The sequence below is a fragment of the Abramis brama genome (genome assembly GCF_963993115.1).
Source record: "Abramis brama genome assembly, chromosome: 23".
NCBI classification, from domain to species: Eukaryota; Metazoa; Chordata; class Actinopteri; order Cypriniformes; family Leuciscidae; genus Abramis; species Abramis brama.
The window spans coordinates 28,655,791-28,673,789 of NC_139985.1; the positions used below are offsets into that span (position 1 = coordinate 28,655,791).

Genomic DNA, 17,999 nt, shown 5'->3' on the forward strand with positions numbered 1-17,999 from the left:
TAGCCTACATGTCATCAGCTTTCTCTACCATGAACAGGATTATTTATCGGTTTCCCTCAATACCTCATACTCAAGGATTCCCCTTCCGTCGGGACAAAACGCTTAACGTAGCTTATGGACTAATACAGTGATATAAAAGTCCAAACTCGCACCTTATTGGGGATGTAGGCTGTAGGCTACTATATAGGCTAGATGGACTAAGAATATGAACTATATATATATATATATATATATATATATATATATATATATATATATATATATATATGTGTATAGTATAGTAGACTATGCCTACGTGTATTAGCTTAAACTGGGAAGAGTCATAGCACTTGCATATTGTTGTCCTCCTATTGTTAGTTTAACTGTAAATCGCTTTGGATAAAAGCGTCTGCTAAATAAATGACTAAATGTAGCCTAATGTAAAATTGGCTTGACATTGGACATTCGCACATTTAGGGACCGTCTCAAAAGTTGCATACAACATTGACATACACGTTTCTAACTTCAGTAGCAAACTTTAATTTATTTGAATAAATATCAAAAATCCAAAGGGTGCGCATTATGCCTGACACCTACATGAACACTTTACAGTTGTTTTTATGACTGTAAGTCGTTCTATTCAAATGCTATTGAAGTTAGAAACGTGTATACCAAAGTCGTAAACACTTTAGAGACGGTCCCTAAATGTGCGAATGTCCAACGTCAAACCATCTTTATGCCAGTCTATCACTGGGAAACGCTCAGCATTAAACTTTGCGCGTTATTCTGAGTCCATCTGCTTGCCTGCGAGTTTGGTCTTTTACATCACTGTAGTCCATTAAGCCACGTTAAGCATTGTATATGTCCAGCAGGGGAATCCTGAAGTATTGAGGGAAACCCTAATAGCCTGCATGCAGCACATCGCCACAATATAAAGTTAAGGCAACTAAACAACCAAGAGAAATATATGTCAACCTCAAAAATGTAACATTGGATCTGTATATCCGCATCGGGGAATAACATTATAATCTTGTTCACGGTAGAGAAAGATGCATGTTGGCTACACAGGAAAAGTAACCATGAAGACACTGAATTTAACATAAAACCGCCGTCATAATAATACACTTGCATTGGTGTTAAATGAGTTTTATGAATGAATGGCTTGTTCTAACTGTTGCTGGTCTTCGTCAACAACACGCGCTTTTGCACCTCCTGCTGGGGAGATCGACTAACAGCAGATGGAGAGTATGCTCGGCAATCTACTGCTTTTCCTGCAGTTCCTGGATGTCAATGTTGAATTTACTGTCGAATTTGAACCACTGAATTTGTGGAAGCGAATTTGCAAAGCGAAATAAAACGGACCGAAAATTGCCTGTTGAATATTATAGATTGTATTTTTAAACAGTTTGAATATTTTGGAAGTGAAATATGAAAGGTGAATATGGATTATTGAATTTTTAATAATGGAAATGTGTTTGAAATGTTTTTAATTGAAATATTCACAGCTTAAATATACAACCATGTTGAATTTCAGCCCATAAAAATGCAAGCCCTAAAAATACAATGCATTAAAATGCAAGCATGATTAATGCAATGCCTATTTTTTTTCAAGTAGTGCAATTCAACAGGCTTTTTGTTTCAAAAACATTTGACATTATTTTACTTCCATATGCGAGGACTGGCGAGCCATTCCCATCTGAATCGTACCTGGTGACATAGTTTCGAGCGTGAGGAATACATATTGGTAGGACGAACCATTCTTCTTTAATCACCTTTATTCTACTGGACTGAGCAACTTATTTTTATTTTATTTTTTTATTTTTTCTTTCGTCTTTTGGACTCGCTGGATTGAGAAACTGATTTTTCATGGACTAAGTCATTTTTTTTTTTCTTCCTTGAATCTGAACTGAGATACTGTTTTTTTTTTAAACTGAAACACTGGTTTTCTGAATTGAGACTTTTTTTTATTTTTTTATTGGACATTTCAATTGAATTAGACATACTGTTGTTTATATTGTGTTTTGTTTTTCCATTCTAATATTTCACTTCAAGAGTTACTAAGAAAAGAAAATATAAAAAGATACGAAAAATATAAATACTTTTCTTATAGTTAATACTTACATTGATGTTTTGAGTGGTTATTCCCCTTTTGTTGTCGTTGTATATCATTAGCATTTTTTTTTTTTCTCCAGAGAGTCGTACTTAATCTTCTGACTGGTCTATACTTAGTTTAAACTTGTGATATAGGTTACATTTGGAATAATTAAGATTTAAAGAAGTCTTTTCTGCCCCCCAAGGCTGCATTTATTTGATCAAAAATACAGTAAAAACAGTAATATTGTGAAATATAATTATAATTTAAAACAGCTGTTTTCTATGTGAATATATAGTAGTGTAATTTATCAAAGCTGAATTTCCAGCATCATTACTCCAGTCTTCAGTGTCACATGATCCTTCAGAAATCACTCTAATATGATGATTTGATGCTCAAGAAACATTTATGATTATTATCAATGTTTTTGCTGCTTAATATTTTTGTGAAAACCATTCAAAAGTTTTAGGTAAGTAAGATTAAGGAAAAAGAAAATAAATTAATACTTTTAGTCAACATGGATGCATTAAGTTAATCAAAAGTGACAGTATTGACAATGTTACAAATGTTTCAAATAAATGCTGTTCTTTTGAACTTTCTGTTTATCAAAGAATCCTGAAAAAAGACAAATACATGAAGCAGAAAAAACTTTTTCCAACATTTATAATTAATAATTAAGCATCATTGAGCACCAAATCAGCATATTAGAATGACTTATTAAAAAAACAAAACATAATTATTCCAAACATTTGACTGGTTGTTTATCTTCAAATCCAGCGTAAACGCTCATTTTTATTCTATTACTTTTGAACTTTCTGAGGTTGCACAGTTTTATTTTCCCTTTATTACAGTTCTGATGTTTGAATTCTTAAGCATTTTGGTTTAACTGATGTCATTGTTAAACCTGCTGTAAAAATAAAATGAATTTAATGGGTGAAATGTCATATTTTGCCCCCAAATCAAAGGAAATCATTAGGAATCATTAGAAATAAGAATTTATAATGATTCTTTTTTTGAACATTTGGTCAAATTCATTGTCACTGGCCTGTAATGTCTGGATAGTTCTAGAATAATCTGGGACTCAGATTAAAGCTGAGCAGAGAAATTATTAGTAACATGCAATATTTGTCATTTTTATGTCAAAACCACTATTTATCAATCAATCAATCAATCATTGTATTTCAGTAATTATTTGGGAAATGTTCCAAATTGTCATGAAAGTGCTGTCATTGAAATGGTCCTAAAATACGTTTAATTGTACTTTTTTGCACATGTTTTGGTGAGTTTTACACTTTTACGAGTAGATTGTTCTGTGTGTGTGTGTGTGTGTGTGTGTGTGTGTGTGTGTGTGTGTGTGTGTGTGTGTGTGTGTGTGTGCTGTAGCAACCCTGTGCACGGCGGATCAGTTTCAGTGCCGAGACGGGTCGTGTGTGTCGAACTCCAGTCGCTGTAATCAGGTGTTGGACTGTGAGGACGCCAGCGATGAGATGAACTGCTGTGAGTTACACTAGGACATTTACATTCAGTGTTTCAGATTATCATCTAACTGTATCTGTGACATGCTGTTGATTACAACAGACAATCAATTTAAAAAAAACACAATCTTTACAAGAAATGTTTGAGTTTTTATTCAAATCTCTGAAGTTTGAAAATCTGCAGTTACACTTTTATAAAAGTTTATTAATAACTAAAATAAACATTAGCAAGTCCTTCCTTAAAAGCTGCACACACTGTTCTTTGATTTCTTAAGCCATTGTGTTGTGTCTTGTTTTCCAGCGGCTTCCGATTGTTCCAGTTATTTCCGTCTGGGTGTGAAAGGCGGCACTTATCAGCGGTGTGAGTTCACGACTCTGTGTTACGCTCCTTCATGGGTGTGTGACGGAGCTAACGACTGCGGAGACTATTCAGATGAGAGGAACTGCCCAGGTAAACGCTGTGCAGCCTTTTAAAGGGGCTTTCCTCTTCATTTTGGCCATTTTAAGCAATGAAAGTAAAATCTTGACAAGAAATGTTTGAGTTTTTATTCAAACCTCTGAAGTTTGATTGCAGACTTTGGGATTTTAGAAGATCTGAGCACATACAGTGTGTGCTGTGTGCTTTCCTCTCAATAACAAAATAAACACACAACATAAATGCCAGCGGTGAGAAAACAGAAGATCAGAAAGCATCTGATCACAGCGATGTGGACATGTTTGCAACAGCTCTGAGATTCAGACTCCAGTCACGGCATGTTTATTTATAGCACTTTATACAATAGATTGCTTTAAAGCAGCAGCTTTATGGTATTAAACTAGGGCTGTGAAATGATTAATCGCATCCAAAATAAAGGTTTGTGTTCACATAATATATGTGTGTGTACTGTGCATAATTATTTTGTATATGTAAATCCACACACATGCATGTATATATTTAAGAAAAATTTGCTTATATATGCTGTATATACAGCTTTTCTGTAGCTCAAACAGTGGAGTGTTGGCGCTTGCAACACCAAGGTCATGGGTTCGATTCCCAGGGAAAGCAAGAACTGATAAGAATAAAATGTGTACCTTGAAATGCAAAGTCTCTTTGGATAAAAGCGTCTGCCAAATGCATAATTGTAAATATATATAATTTGTATTATATATAAATAACACATTTTTCTTGAATATATACATGCATGTTTGTGGATTTCTGTATACAAAATAATTATGCACAGTACACACACATATATTATGTGAACACAAACTTTGTTTTTGGATGCGATTAATCGTTTCACAGCCCTTTATTAAACATAAAAAACAGGGTCAGTGTTGCTTTAAATTAGAATTACACCTTCAGTTTCTACTATAAAGCGTCTCCCCAGTGTGTTCATGTTTTTACTCACGTCTGACCAGAGAACCAGAGAAGATTTACACCTCAGAGCCACTCTTACAGACGGACGAGCTCCCGTGGAGAAACATGAGATATTCTCCATTCATTTTCATTTTAAAATAAAAAAATCAATTGAGATTCAACATAACCTGAGACAAAAGCTTGTGCTGTCTGTTTTTTGGCACGATGATATGTAGGGTGGGCACCCGCTGGCAGAGACATAAGTCTGCACATATGCAATAGATCAATGCTGGTTTAAAGGTTTTTACCAGCCGAACAAACTTTTCCGTAAAGTTTGCTTTGACTCCTGAAACGAACTCCAAAAGAAGTTGTTTTGTGAGAAACTTATGAAGCCGAGGCACTCAAGATTAAAAGATCTAAAAAGCCTTTATTTACTTATGGCTTAAATAATGTATAAAACAGTTAGAAAAAAGCACACTGACACATTGCGCTAACAAGCCTTCATCAGGCATCACGCTGTTTTTAAATTATTTATGCATTGAGGCTTTTTAGATCTCTTAATCCTGAGTGCCTCTGCTTTATATGGTTTTCATGGAATAAACTATTCCTTATCCAAAAAGCTCCAGGAAAAGAAGATTGTATACCCAACTCTCTTCATTCTTGTTTATGAATCCAAGGAAGTTTGTTTTGGCCCGATTTTGTTCAAAACGATGTCAAAACCTCTCTTTTTTTCCCCCTTTTATTCATCAGATAAAAAAAAGAGAAAGTGTCCATCAAACTTGTTTGCGTGTCCCAACGGTCGCTGCATCCCCATGAGCTGGACCTGTGATAAGGAGAACGACTGTGACAGTGGAGCTGACGAGCTGCACTGCGGTGAGTTTCAACAAACACTGGTCATTTACTCTTTCCCCACCAGCATTTCAAAAAAAAAGTTGCCAGCATTTTTGATCATGTTCACAAAACTTTCATGGCCCCCAGAACATTTTGTTGTGTGAGTATCTGAACATACAGAAATTCAAAAGAAAGAACAGAGCCTCTCCCTTCTAAAAAACCCATTTTATTCTAGCTTTACGCAGTCTTTATTTATTAACACTTGACTGTGGGGAAGTTTCATGGAAAAAGCAATATTGTAATGAATAGTGCGACTGCTCAATCACAGAAAGTTGTATCGTTGGCTCAGAGACGAGGGACCAAATGCAGATGAAGTGTAATAATAATAATAATAATCAAAATACACAAAAGACATAAACCAGGGAAACAGAACTTAACTAACAAGACGTGTAAACAATTAATTGGGAGTGATGAAAGGAAGCAGGAACTGAAATGAATACAAACTAAGAGTCAATCTAATACAAGCCCACATTACAAAACAAAAGAATAAAGACGCAGAATTCATAATAAGAGTAATACCCAATCTTTTTATTTTTCCAAATGAAAAGATTAATATAATTTGAAGTTAAAGTCACATGAAACAGAAGTTGCACTCGTCTTTTCTTCCCTGTTGTGTCGTATATCAGAGTGAATAGCTTCTGGAACAAGAACAAATGTGGGCGGGGCTTGAGTTTGTCTGTGGGGAATTGATTGGATGGTTGTGGTTTGCTATTGGTGGATCTCGTGTGAGTGACAGGTTGCCCCGCCCTCGTCATCAGAGAAGAGAAGAGATGCTGCAAGAGAGAGGGGAAGTTATTCTGATTCAAGATTACCTGGAACATGAATTTAAACAATAATGATATGCACCAATAAATAATTTAGAATAAATTCTGCAATATTGCATTAAAAAAAAACAAGAATTGTCAATTTTGAATTAATTGTGACTTTAAGAACATATAAACACACTTTCAGATCTGTCCAGGTCATTCGAGGTCATTTGTTCCAGAATCTTTGAAATAAGTTTTGTCTATGAAGAATCTTGTGAATAATTCACTAACGGGTCGTTGAATTATTCTGCTCAGATAAGTTCTGCTCAGCGACGCAGTTTGAGTGTGGGAATCATCGCTGTATTTCCAGCAGCTGGGTGTGTGACGGAACGGATGACTGTGGAGACGGGTCAGATGAGGACAGCAGATGCAGTGAGTGCTCATACTTCAAAACAGCATGAAATGAGACAAAGTAGAACAAATAGCTTGACTGATGGATCACAGAGAATAAAACTTTTTTTTAAAGTGCCCCTATGATGCAATTTTAAAGGTTCCTAATGTTGTTTTAGAGTCTCCTACTACAGGTTTACATTCATCACAGCTCAAAAAACACTTAATTTCCTCATAATCTCCACTGCAGCATCAGCTCTATTCTCAGTGTCTGAAACGGTTCGATCAAGGATTCAGTCTCTCTAAACCCCGCCTCTCTGAGAGCTGCTCTGCTCTGATTGGTCAGATGACCCAGTCTGTTGTGATTGGTCGACCGTGTCAGAAACCAAACACTCATTATCATATCTGAGTTTCAGCTCCGGATCTTCCTCAGCTCTTGACACTCAGTGATACGAACAGTAACGATGGCGTCGGTTTTACCGTATCAATCTCATCAAAGTGGATTTGCTCTGTCAGCAGAAAACAGCGTCTTCTCCACATGAACAACACGAACCAAACTCTTCCAGTCTCAGATAAACTACAGTGTTTGAGGGTCAAAGTAGACGTTGTTCACGGCAGCCAATGAAGAACATAGACTGGCATTATGCAAATCTGTTACAGACCTACGCAGATTCAGCAGGAAGTGAGACTGGAATTACTGACGACTCGTTTCAGTTCAGAATCACTTCTTTCTTTTGAGAGACAAAAACTCCATTTATCTGCACTTAGATCTTTGCAGTCACAAACAGCTCTATAACACACTACATGAAAGGGAATATCCCAAAAAGCATAACAGGGGCACTTTAACATAATAAGTGACATTGAATTATTCTAGAAATTGTTTTATGTGTCTGTGAATCATGTGTGTTTTTGACTCAGAGAATAAAACGTGCAGTGCGGACGCGTTCCAGTGTCCCGACTCACACAAGTGTGTCCCGCAGCGCTGGGTGTGTGATGGCGACAGAGACTGTCCGGACGGAGCCGACGAGAGTGTGAAGGCCGGCTGTGGTGAGTGGTCAAACACACCTCCTGCTTTTGTGCAAACACTGTGCGAATCACTCCTGCTAAACAGTTTCTTTTTTCGTTTAGTGTTCAATAACACGTGCAAGCCGGGAGAGTTCATGTGCCAGAACAGACAGTGTATCGCCAAACATTTCATGTGTGACCACGACAACGACTGCGGCGACGGATCCGACGAATCTCAGGAGTGCGGTACGTTCATGATTATTTCAAACAAGATGATTATAGATTTATGAAATCCTTATTAAAGCTACAAAAGTTATTCAGTCAAGAGCAGTGAGTGATTATTATTATTATTATTAAGTTTATTTAGATAGGGACAGATACAAATAACATAGATAAGCTTTAACAGTCATCTGATGTATGTATCATAGTGTTTTTAGCTAAAGCTAATTCAAGCTAATTATCCTTAACGTCAGACAGCAGCAGGTTTATTAGGTTTATTAGGCTGCTGTCACTTTAAGACCTGACGCACATGACGCAGATCTGACACGCATCCCGTTTTCCCACAACTCTTCAAGCTCATTTAAGATTTTATTTAACTCATTTAAACTGTGCTTGTGAGGATACTCGACAAAACACAGCATTTTGCCATAATTTTGTCCGTTTTTGTCCGTTCAAGCGCTGTCTGAAGTGGCTTTCTGTGCGCACAAGTGTGTGTGTGAAACACACACAGGAGATTTACAGACAGTAGTAACAATCTGCCTTCTCTTTTGTATCTTATTGTGCTTGAATGGTTTAAAAGCATTACAATGAATAAAAGCATGATTATCTAATGTGATGTAACTATAAAATGGATGCTACTTTAATTGCATTCAATATTTTTAATGCGCTTAACTGAAAATAATTAATTGTGTGCGTTAACACATTAATATTGACAGCCCTAGTTGATTGCAATAAAATAAACATTTACTGAAATAAAATAAAGTATTATAATTCAGCTTGTTGCCAAAGCAACATTTCTCATTTTTGTTTATAGGTGCAGATCAAAATCAAATTCAAAATAGGGTTACACATTATTGATAGTCCACTATAGACATCCTACCAACTAAAGGTTACTTTGCATCTACATGTCAACTTACTCTCAGTAGAGTATTAGTAGAACACTATGGCTAATGGGTTAGTAGAATAAGTTGACATGTAGTTGTAAAGTTACTTACAGTCAGTAGATTGTGTGTTAAACAGAAAGTCTATTAATACTCTAATGACTGCTATTGACAAGTTACTTATAAAATGTCTAAAGTGTTACCTAAAAGATTAACAAAAAATATAATAGTATATCATTGATAGTAGAATAACACTGCCTCTCGGCAATATTCGTTGCAAGGTTGTTTTGCCTCGTGAACACACCTTAAGAACAATATTGTTCAAATAAAAAGAAGAATAAATCAGCAAAACTCTTTTACTGTTTTGTTACCCATTACTACAGAAGTGATGCTTTAATAGGTTTGACTTCTCTGTATTATTTGAGATCTCATCAGTCTGTGTTCATCTCCGTAGAGTATCCCGCGTGTAAGGCCAACGAGTTCCGCTGTGACAACGGCCGCTGCCTGATCCGGAAGTCATGGGAGTGTGACGGAGAGTTTGACTGCCATGATCACTCAGACGAAGCTCCCAAAAACCCTCACTGCGACAGCTCTGGTATGAACTAAATGCTAATCCAGCTGGATATCTGTGAGCTTGTTCTAAATGACAGAGCCAACAAACTATCCAACAGTCTTTGTGGCGTCATGTAGAGTGAAACGGGAACCACCGAACTGAGAGCATTTGGGAGTCATAGAACAATGCTGGCACACTATTAAAATGTGACCCTGGATCACGTCACCAGTCACATGTCGCACGGGTATATTTGTGGCAATAGCCAACAATACATTGTATGGGCCAAAACTATCTATTTTTATTTTATGCCAAAAATCATCATGTTCCATGAAGATATTTAGTAAATTTCCTAACGTAAATATATAAAACATTTATTTTTGTGAGTGAATGCAGCAAAATCGTGAACATAAATGGACAACTTTAAAGGAGATTTTCTCAATGTTTAGATTTTTTGCACCCTCAGATTCCAGATTTTCAATAGTTGAATCTCGACCAAATATTGTCATATCCTAACAAACCATACATCAATGGAAAGCTTATTTATTCAGCTTACATATGATGCATAAATCTCAATTTCAACAAACTGACCCATGTGACTGGTTTTGTGGCCCAGGGTCACAAATATCAAAATAAAATTGAGTATTTTTGGAAAGGCTTTGGAAAACATGTCCTAAGGTTATACTAGAAACCTGCAGGGCTCTCACGGGCTGGACCAGTTCAATCTGCACATGAATTTAATGATTCTTTCTTTTTTCCTTCAAGCAGAAAAGAAGTGTAATGAAACGGCGTATGCGTGTGGGAACGGTAAATGCATCAGTGAGATGTTACTGTGCAATCGTAACGATGACTGCGGCGATGGATCGGACGAGCTGAACTGCTTCATTAATGAGTGTCTGAACAGTAAACTGAGTGGATGCTCTCAGCTGTGCGAGGACCTGAAGATCGGATTCAAGGTAAAGGTCAAGAAAATTAACCAATATCACCATACTTCCACTGGTTATTGTTCACAGTTTATTAAGTTTTGTGAAATGCAATGTTTAAATATGCAAATAAGGAATCATCTAATTAAATATGCATTCATTTGCGAGGTTCAAAATTCTTGTTTCATTTTCATGACATAGTTCAAGGGGATTTTTCAGACGAGGTCTCTTTTTATTACTGCATAATACAGAAAATAATGTCAACAGCCAGAAAATGTTTTTAAGAATAAAACGTTATAAATCAGGTGAAAAAACCCTGAACAAACCCCGATGTAAAAACCTACAGAATATAAATGCATCAAAAACATGTTTTTGTCTGTTGTGTCTTGCTTTTAAAGGATTAGTTCACTTTCAAAAAAAATTTTGCTGAAAATTTTCTCACCCCGATGTCATCCAAGATATCCATGTCTTTCTTTCTTCAGTCGAAAAGAAATGAAGGTTTTTGAGGAAAACATTCCAGGATTTTTCTACACAGAATGGACTTCAATGGCAACCAACTATACCAATGTTCAGAGAAGGTTCAGATGTCTCAATGCAGCTTCAAAGTCTCGACACGATTCCAGTCGAGAAATAAGAGTCTTATCTCGCAAAACGATCAGTCATTTTCCAAAAAAATTTAAATATATATACTTTTTAACCACAAATGCTCGTTGTGTACCATCTCTGAGACGCGCCACGTATTACGTCATCACGTTGGAAAGGTCACGCGTCACGTCATGTCATCTATCTAAGTTATTTGTCTGTGTACTCCGGTTCAGAAAGGAAGGGAAGGGCAAAAAATTAAACCTCATTTTCTCCTCCAACTTCAAAATCACCCGACATCTTTGTTTTAATTTATTATTATTATTTTTATAATTTTTTTCGTGACCTTTCCAATGTGATGACGTAATACGTGGCACATCTCAGAGATGGTACACGACGAGCATTTGTGGTTAAAAAATATATAATTGTTTTGTTATTTTAGAATATGACTGATCGTTTCGCTAGATAAGACCCTTATTTCTCGACTGGGATCGTGTCGAGACTTTGAAGCTGCATTGAGACATTTGAACCTTCTGTGAACATTGGTATAGTTGGTTGCCATTGAAGTCCATTCTGTGTAGAAAAACCCCAGAATGTTTTCCTCAAAAACCTTAATTTCTTTTCGACTGAAGAAAGAAAGACATGGGGTGAGTAAATTATCAGCAAAACATTTTTTGAAAGTGAATTAATCCTTTAAAAATACTTTTTATTTACTTTACACTGGCGCAATCCAATACTTACTTTTCTTTGTGTTTCTCCCTCCAGTGCAGATGCCACACTGGCTTTAGACTGAAGGATGATGGGAAGACCTGTGTAGATGTGGACGAATGCTCCACCTCGTATCCCTGCACACAGCATTGCATTAACACACACGGCAGCTTCCGATGTGTGTGTGTGGACGGCTTCCAGCTCAGCCCCTCCGACCACACCATCTGCAAGTCCACCTCTGGTACGAGTCACTGTCATGGTCGGTTGCAGTAAAGATGAGATTTAGAAAAGTTTATTCAACTTTAAAGGGGACCTATTATGCACTTTTTTAGAAGCTGTAATATAAGTCTCATGTGTCCCCAGTGTGTCTGTGAAGTTTCAGCTCAAAATACCCCACAGCTCGTTTATTATACCTTGTTGTAAATGCCCATTTTTGAGTTGAGTTGAGTTGAGTTGCATGTAATTTTAAATGCAAATGAGCTGCTGCGTACCGCCTCCCTTTCCAGAAGAGGGCGGAGCCTTTACAGCAAGTGCCTCAGATTCTCTGTCAAAAACATTTGGTTGGTTTTGATTATAATCTCATGCTCACATGACATTGCATGAGTATTAAACTAAGTTCTCTTTCACGTCTTATTCCACTTAACCTGTCTAATACACACAAGGTTGTGTCAAAAACACACAAAGTTCACATAAACACAGTCGGTTATGTCTGTGAACGTAAACAGCAAGTTAAGAAATCACATGTGTATATTAGATCTGTGAATTAAAGTGAAAGCAGTGTAATATGCAATACCTACTGCTATATGCTGTTAATATGAATTTAAAAAAAAGAAGAAGAAAAACAGAAAATCACTCACTGCTCTTGACTGAATTACTTTAGTAGCTTTAATGAGAATACATTTCTTACTTGAACGCTGCTGTTAAATACTCTGTCGAGGAGATAAACGTGGTGGACTGTGTTCAGCTTACTGAGGGGCGGAGTCTAAGCTAATAGGGCGGAGTCTGTCAGCAGTCATGGGCGGGGCCTGTGCAATGTGAGCACATTCCTGAACGGCTCATTTTGAGACATTAAAGCTGCAGTCGGCAAGTCTGAATGTTTACAACTCTCATGCCCCTCCCCCACTACCAGCGAGCACCCTCCCCCATCGAGGTCGTGCTCGTCAGTGCGTCACGCGTGTGTACCTGATTTTCTGTGAACGCGTCCGTCTCTTCAGCATCGATCAACACCATGGACTCGGAGGTAGGCTGCCCTGGCTAATCTATCCATAGATAGCAATAACCGAGGAATTGGAAGCTTGTTAGTAGATTTTCTCTCCGCCATCACGCTTCGTACAATCTCAGGCGAACTTCAGACGTGTCGTGTGCATGTGATATTGTAACGTGCGCGAGTGAGGGGGGATCTGTGGCGTCTGGCGTGTGCACGACCTGTGATTGACAGTCAGATCTCACACCCCCCAGCGCTGATTGGACCCGCTGATCCGGGAGCGGTGGATTTTTGCAAAACAAATAAGCTAGAAGATAAGCTAGTTAGAAGCTCGGGTTTTTTTCTAAAACCACCTTATTTATGTTGTTCTGTCGGATTATAGTGTCAATTTCACTGAATATGATCAAAAAAATGTTGCCGACGGCAGCTTTAATTCAGATTTATGGTGAAAATAACAAACAGAGTGGAAGGATACCACAATAGGGTGGTTGTGTACACACACTGCAAACACATAAATACAGTACGTTCAAAAACTTATAAAAGTGAATTTTGCATAATAGGTCCTCTTTAGTACTAAATAAAACACTCAAGGCAAGCAGGAACAGAACAACTGGTAACACGGTGTGAACGGACCATGAACATAGACACAGATAATCCCTTACATTTGTGAGGCTCTAGACTTGGATCCCTCACAGGGTCCCGAGTTCTTGGGCCGGTTTCACAAAGATAGACTTTGACTATGGCTTAGATATAGTAGATAGTCAGACTTCAGATAGATATCAAAATCAGACCGTTGCACAAAACACTGAAGACTCTGACTATCTTAAGTAGGACTACACTGCAATGCATTCTGGGTAAACTCAGTGACTCAGCACTTGAAAGGGAACTACAGATGCCTAAAAAAATAAACGCTTAAATGTGTATTTTGAATGTCTTCTTTCCACAAGTCTGAAAGAAGTCAAGTTATGGAAGCAAAAGCCTAAAATCTCAAACTTTGCAAGTGCATGGTGTGTTTATTTATACCTGCAGTCATGGGAGTTTCTTTTTTACTTTAATATGTTTTCATTTTCACTTCACTGTATAGACGAGGAGCCGTTCCTCATCTTTGCCAACCGTTATTACTTGAGAAAGCTCAACTTGGATGGCTCAAACTACACACTTATAAAGCAGGTATGATTTTACACTAGCGCTAGTTTTATTTAACTCTATTCTGTAACATTTCATTGCAGTTTTTCCTCATGAATTGTCTTCATTTGCAGGGTCTGAACAATGCTGTTGCGTTAGACTTCGACTACAGGCAGCAGATGATCTACTGGACAGATGTCACGACTCAAGGCAGCATGATACGCCGCATGCACATCAACGGCAGCAACGTTCAGGTGATCTGCATGTAACTGCATCTTCATTCAACCTTACTGTGATCTCAGCCAAACGCTGGATGAAACTAGACTTTCGTTCGGATTCTTTGGCAGGTTCTCCATCGCACATCTCTCAGCAACCCTGATGGTCTGGCTGTTGATTGGGTCAGTGGTAACCTGTACTGGTGTGATAAGGGACGGGACACTATCGAGGTGTCGAAGCTGGACGGAGCATACAGGACTGTTCTGGTCAACACTGGACTGAGGGAACCCAGAGCCGTAGCTGTGGACGTCCGCAATGGGTAAACTGTGAAAATTACCCTATTATGCTTTTTGAGATATTATCTTTCAAAGTTAATCTTCTTTTTTTTTTTCAAGTTTCAAAGATCAGAGTGTAGATAAATGGAGTTTATCCACTTTGATGAGATTAATTACTGTTCGTATCACTGAGTATCAAGAGCTGAGGAAGATCCTCTGAGGCTTTAAAGAACTTTGTCAAGGATATAAACTTGGTTGATATTTGGAGGCTTCAGAACCCTACAGCCAGAGATTACACTTATTTCTCCCCTCATCATAAGATGTTCTCAAGAATAGATTACATTTTATCCACGCCAGACTTGATTCCAACAATAGATAAGATGGTTTTCTTACCTCGTATTATCTCTGACCATAATGCAATTATGACTTTATTAAATTTTGACTTTTTACAAGATAAATCGTCCAGGTGGAGATTTAATACAACCCTGTTGAGAAACGAAAAATACCTTGCACAAGTTAAGCCCAAACTAGTGGAATTTATTAATATTAACAAAGACTCAGTTTCAGACAAAGCGGTTGTTTGGTCAGCAATCAAAGGCTTTCTGCGCCAAAATGCAATTGGTTTTTCATCCTATCTTAAACGGAGCAGAACGCAACAGATTGCTCAAATGGAACAGGCTTGCTGTAAATTAGAGAGGGAGCTTAAGGACAATTATAGTAATCAGGTAGCAACAAAGCTTAGGTCTGTGAGGGCAGAACTAGATAATACGCTGAGGCAACGGGCTGAATTCATGATGCATATCACCAAACACAAATATTACACTGACAGTAGTAAACCAAGTCGTCTCCTTGCGTTAACATTAAAACAGCAAGAAAACCAATTTAACATTCCTTCTATAAATTGTCCAGTGAACGGATTGGTCACCAAAACAGCTGATATTAATAATTCATTTAAATCATTTTTTGAGAACCTCTACTCTTCGGAAGACCGATTCTCACAGGACTTATTTGATTCATTCTTTGACAACCTGAATTTACCTGAGCTATCAGACGATGAATCTAAGGACCTGGATATCCCCATAACACTAGAGGAATTACACACAGCGGTTAAATTAACCAATAGGGGGCGCTCACCGGGAATTGACGGGATACCTGTGGAGCTGTACCTGGAACTATGGAATATTATAGGACCTATTTGGCTAGATACTATTAATTCAGCTATAGAAAAGGGCTTCTTCCACAGGGATCTCAACACAGCACTTGTTTCGGTACTCTATAAACCAGGGAAGGACCCCCAGAATTGCTCAAGCTATTGCCCAATTTCTTTAATTAATGCAGATATAAAAATTTATTCCAAAGCTATTGCCATGCGTCTTGATAGAGGTAGTGGCAAGTTAATAAATTCAGATCAGACTGGTTTCCTTAAAGGGCGGCTGGCATCAGATAATGTCCGGAGGCTCCTGCATATTATCTCTGAAACCAAAAAGACAGAACTACCCTGTGGACTTTTATTTCTTGATGCAGAAAAGGCGTTTGATCGCTTGGAATGGAGATATTTGTGGAATGTCCTGGAAAAATTCAAATTTGGCCCAAATTTTATTAAAATGATACAAGTATTATATTCTAATTCCTCTGCAAGGGTTGTTACAGCTGGGCACCTTTCTGATCTTTTCAGTATATGTCGTGGTTCCAGACAGGGGTGCCCAGCATCTCCCGCCATTTTTAATTTGTCACTCGAACCATTAGCCCAATACATACGCCAAAGCACATTAGTAGCTCCAGTTAAAATAGGGTCCACATTACACTCCGTTTCTCTGTACGCGGACGATACGCTTATTTACCTTTCGGATTTACAGCAATCCCTTCCGAATGTTCTAAAAATCATAGAACACTTTGGTACATTTTCTGGCTACAAGCTCAACTACTCCAAATCAATTTTAATGTTGTTGAATACGGATCTGAAGAAATTAAATATCCAATCCCGTATACCAGTGGCGCAAAAGGCCACATATTTAGGTGTTGAAATTAGTCCCAGTATCCAGGCAATAGCTAGGAATAATTACTCATCTATTTTGAAAAAAGTCGAGGATGATCGCATGGCTACAATCAAAATGAAAATTCTTCCACGTATAAACTTTATTAGCTCTATGCTTCCAATATCACCCCCAACAGGGTATTGGCAAAAACTTGAATCAATGCTTAAAAAGTTTACTTGGAATGGGAAGAAACCGCGCATCAAATGGTCAACATTGCAACGGGATAAATTTCAGGGTGGATGGGCGTGCCCGAATTTCAAACTGTATCATTGGGCCTTTATATTACGTTCTTTAAAATACTGGCTTGATGCGGAATTAGTGTCACCTTGGAAAACGTTAGAACAGGAGCTGGTGCACCCATTAAGGCTTCAGGATGTGATTTTCTCTGGTCTGAAACATAAGAAGTGTTATTCAGAATTTGGACCAATAATTTCGTATACAGTACAAACTGTGATGAATCTAGAGAAACATGTAGACTTCAAACTGAAATGGCATAAACACTCTCCTATTTGGCACAATATCAATTTATTGACAGGTGGTAAACCATTCATTTCTCAACTGTGGGCTCAACATGGGATCTGGACGTTGGGAGATATCTCAGGGCAAAACTCAATTTTAGATTTTCCTGTTCTAATGTCCCACTTTGGTTTTCCAAGAAATTCACAATTCCTCTACTTTAGGGTAAGGTCAGCTCTTAATTCACTCAAGGTTCCCTGGGGGTTTGCATTAAAGACTCATCCTATAGTGTCTCTTACGGAAAGAGCACCCCGAAAGAAAACGGTCTCATTCATTTATAACAATCTCATGTCATACACCACTACAGAATTGCCTGGGTATAGATCGTGGGAGGTGGATATACCTCTTGGAACAGAGACCATTAATTGGGAGGTGGTGTGGAATAATGTATTTGGGTCTTCTAAAAACCCAAATCACCAATTAATCCACTACAAAATCTGCCATAGGACTTATTTGACACCACGCAAAAGACATTTATTAGGTCTAGTGCCCAACCCCTACTGTACATTTTGTAGTCAGGGCACTATGGGCACATTAATACATGTTTTATGGGAGTGTCCAGATGTACAAAGATTTTGGGGCAAAGTTGTGGATAAGATGTCTGTTCTGGTGGGGAGGAAGTTCCCGCTGGAGCCGGCGCTGCTTCTTCTAAATGACGACTCCAGGTTTAAGATCAGTGAGATGGAGCGTAAACTCTGGTTGGCTGGCATGACTGCAGCGAAAAAAATTGTTGTTCTGAGGTGGCTTCCTCCACACCAATTATCAATAAAACACTGGCTTCAAGCTCTTCTCGAGGTGATCTACCTGGAGTGGTCATCAGCCCGTATTAATAATGCCAAGCTAAAAACGT

The 17,999-nt window shown here is 37.9% G+C and overlaps 1 protein-coding gene across 8 annotated transcripts in view; it reads left to right on the forward strand.

Moving 5' to 3' along the window:
- lrp1aa (low density lipoprotein receptor-related protein 1Aa) overlaps positions 1–17,999 on the forward strand; it is a 192,347-nt gene that overhangs the window by 129,856 nt on the left and 44,492 nt on the right. For 4 of the 8 annotated variants that reach the window (XM_084101218.1, XM_084101222.1, XM_084101220.1 and 1 more), the window contains exons 48-59: positions 3,455–3,568; positions 3,848–3,997; positions 5,633–5,755; positions 6,835–6,951; positions 7,828–7,956; positions 8,038–8,160; positions 9,469–9,609; positions 10,330–10,520; positions 11,835–12,018; positions 14,066–14,151; positions 14,241–14,360; positions 14,454–14,641. In XM_084101218.1, the coding sequence (XP_083957344.1) occupies positions 3,455–3,568; positions 3,848–3,997; positions 5,633–5,755; positions 6,835–6,951; positions 7,828–7,956; positions 8,038–8,160; positions 9,469–9,609; positions 10,330–10,520; positions 11,835–12,018; positions 14,066–14,151; positions 14,241–14,360; positions 14,454–14,641 (1,666 nt within the window). The remainder of the gene's footprint in view (positions 1–3,454; positions 3,569–3,847; positions 3,998–5,632; positions 5,756–6,834; positions 6,952–7,827; positions 7,957–8,037; positions 8,161–9,468; positions 9,610–10,329; positions 10,521–11,834; positions 12,019–14,065; positions 14,152–14,240; positions 14,361–14,453; positions 14,642–17,999) is intronic. The other 4 variants (XM_084101219.1, XM_084101223.1, XM_084101221.1 and 1 more) reach the window with 1 other exon arrangement.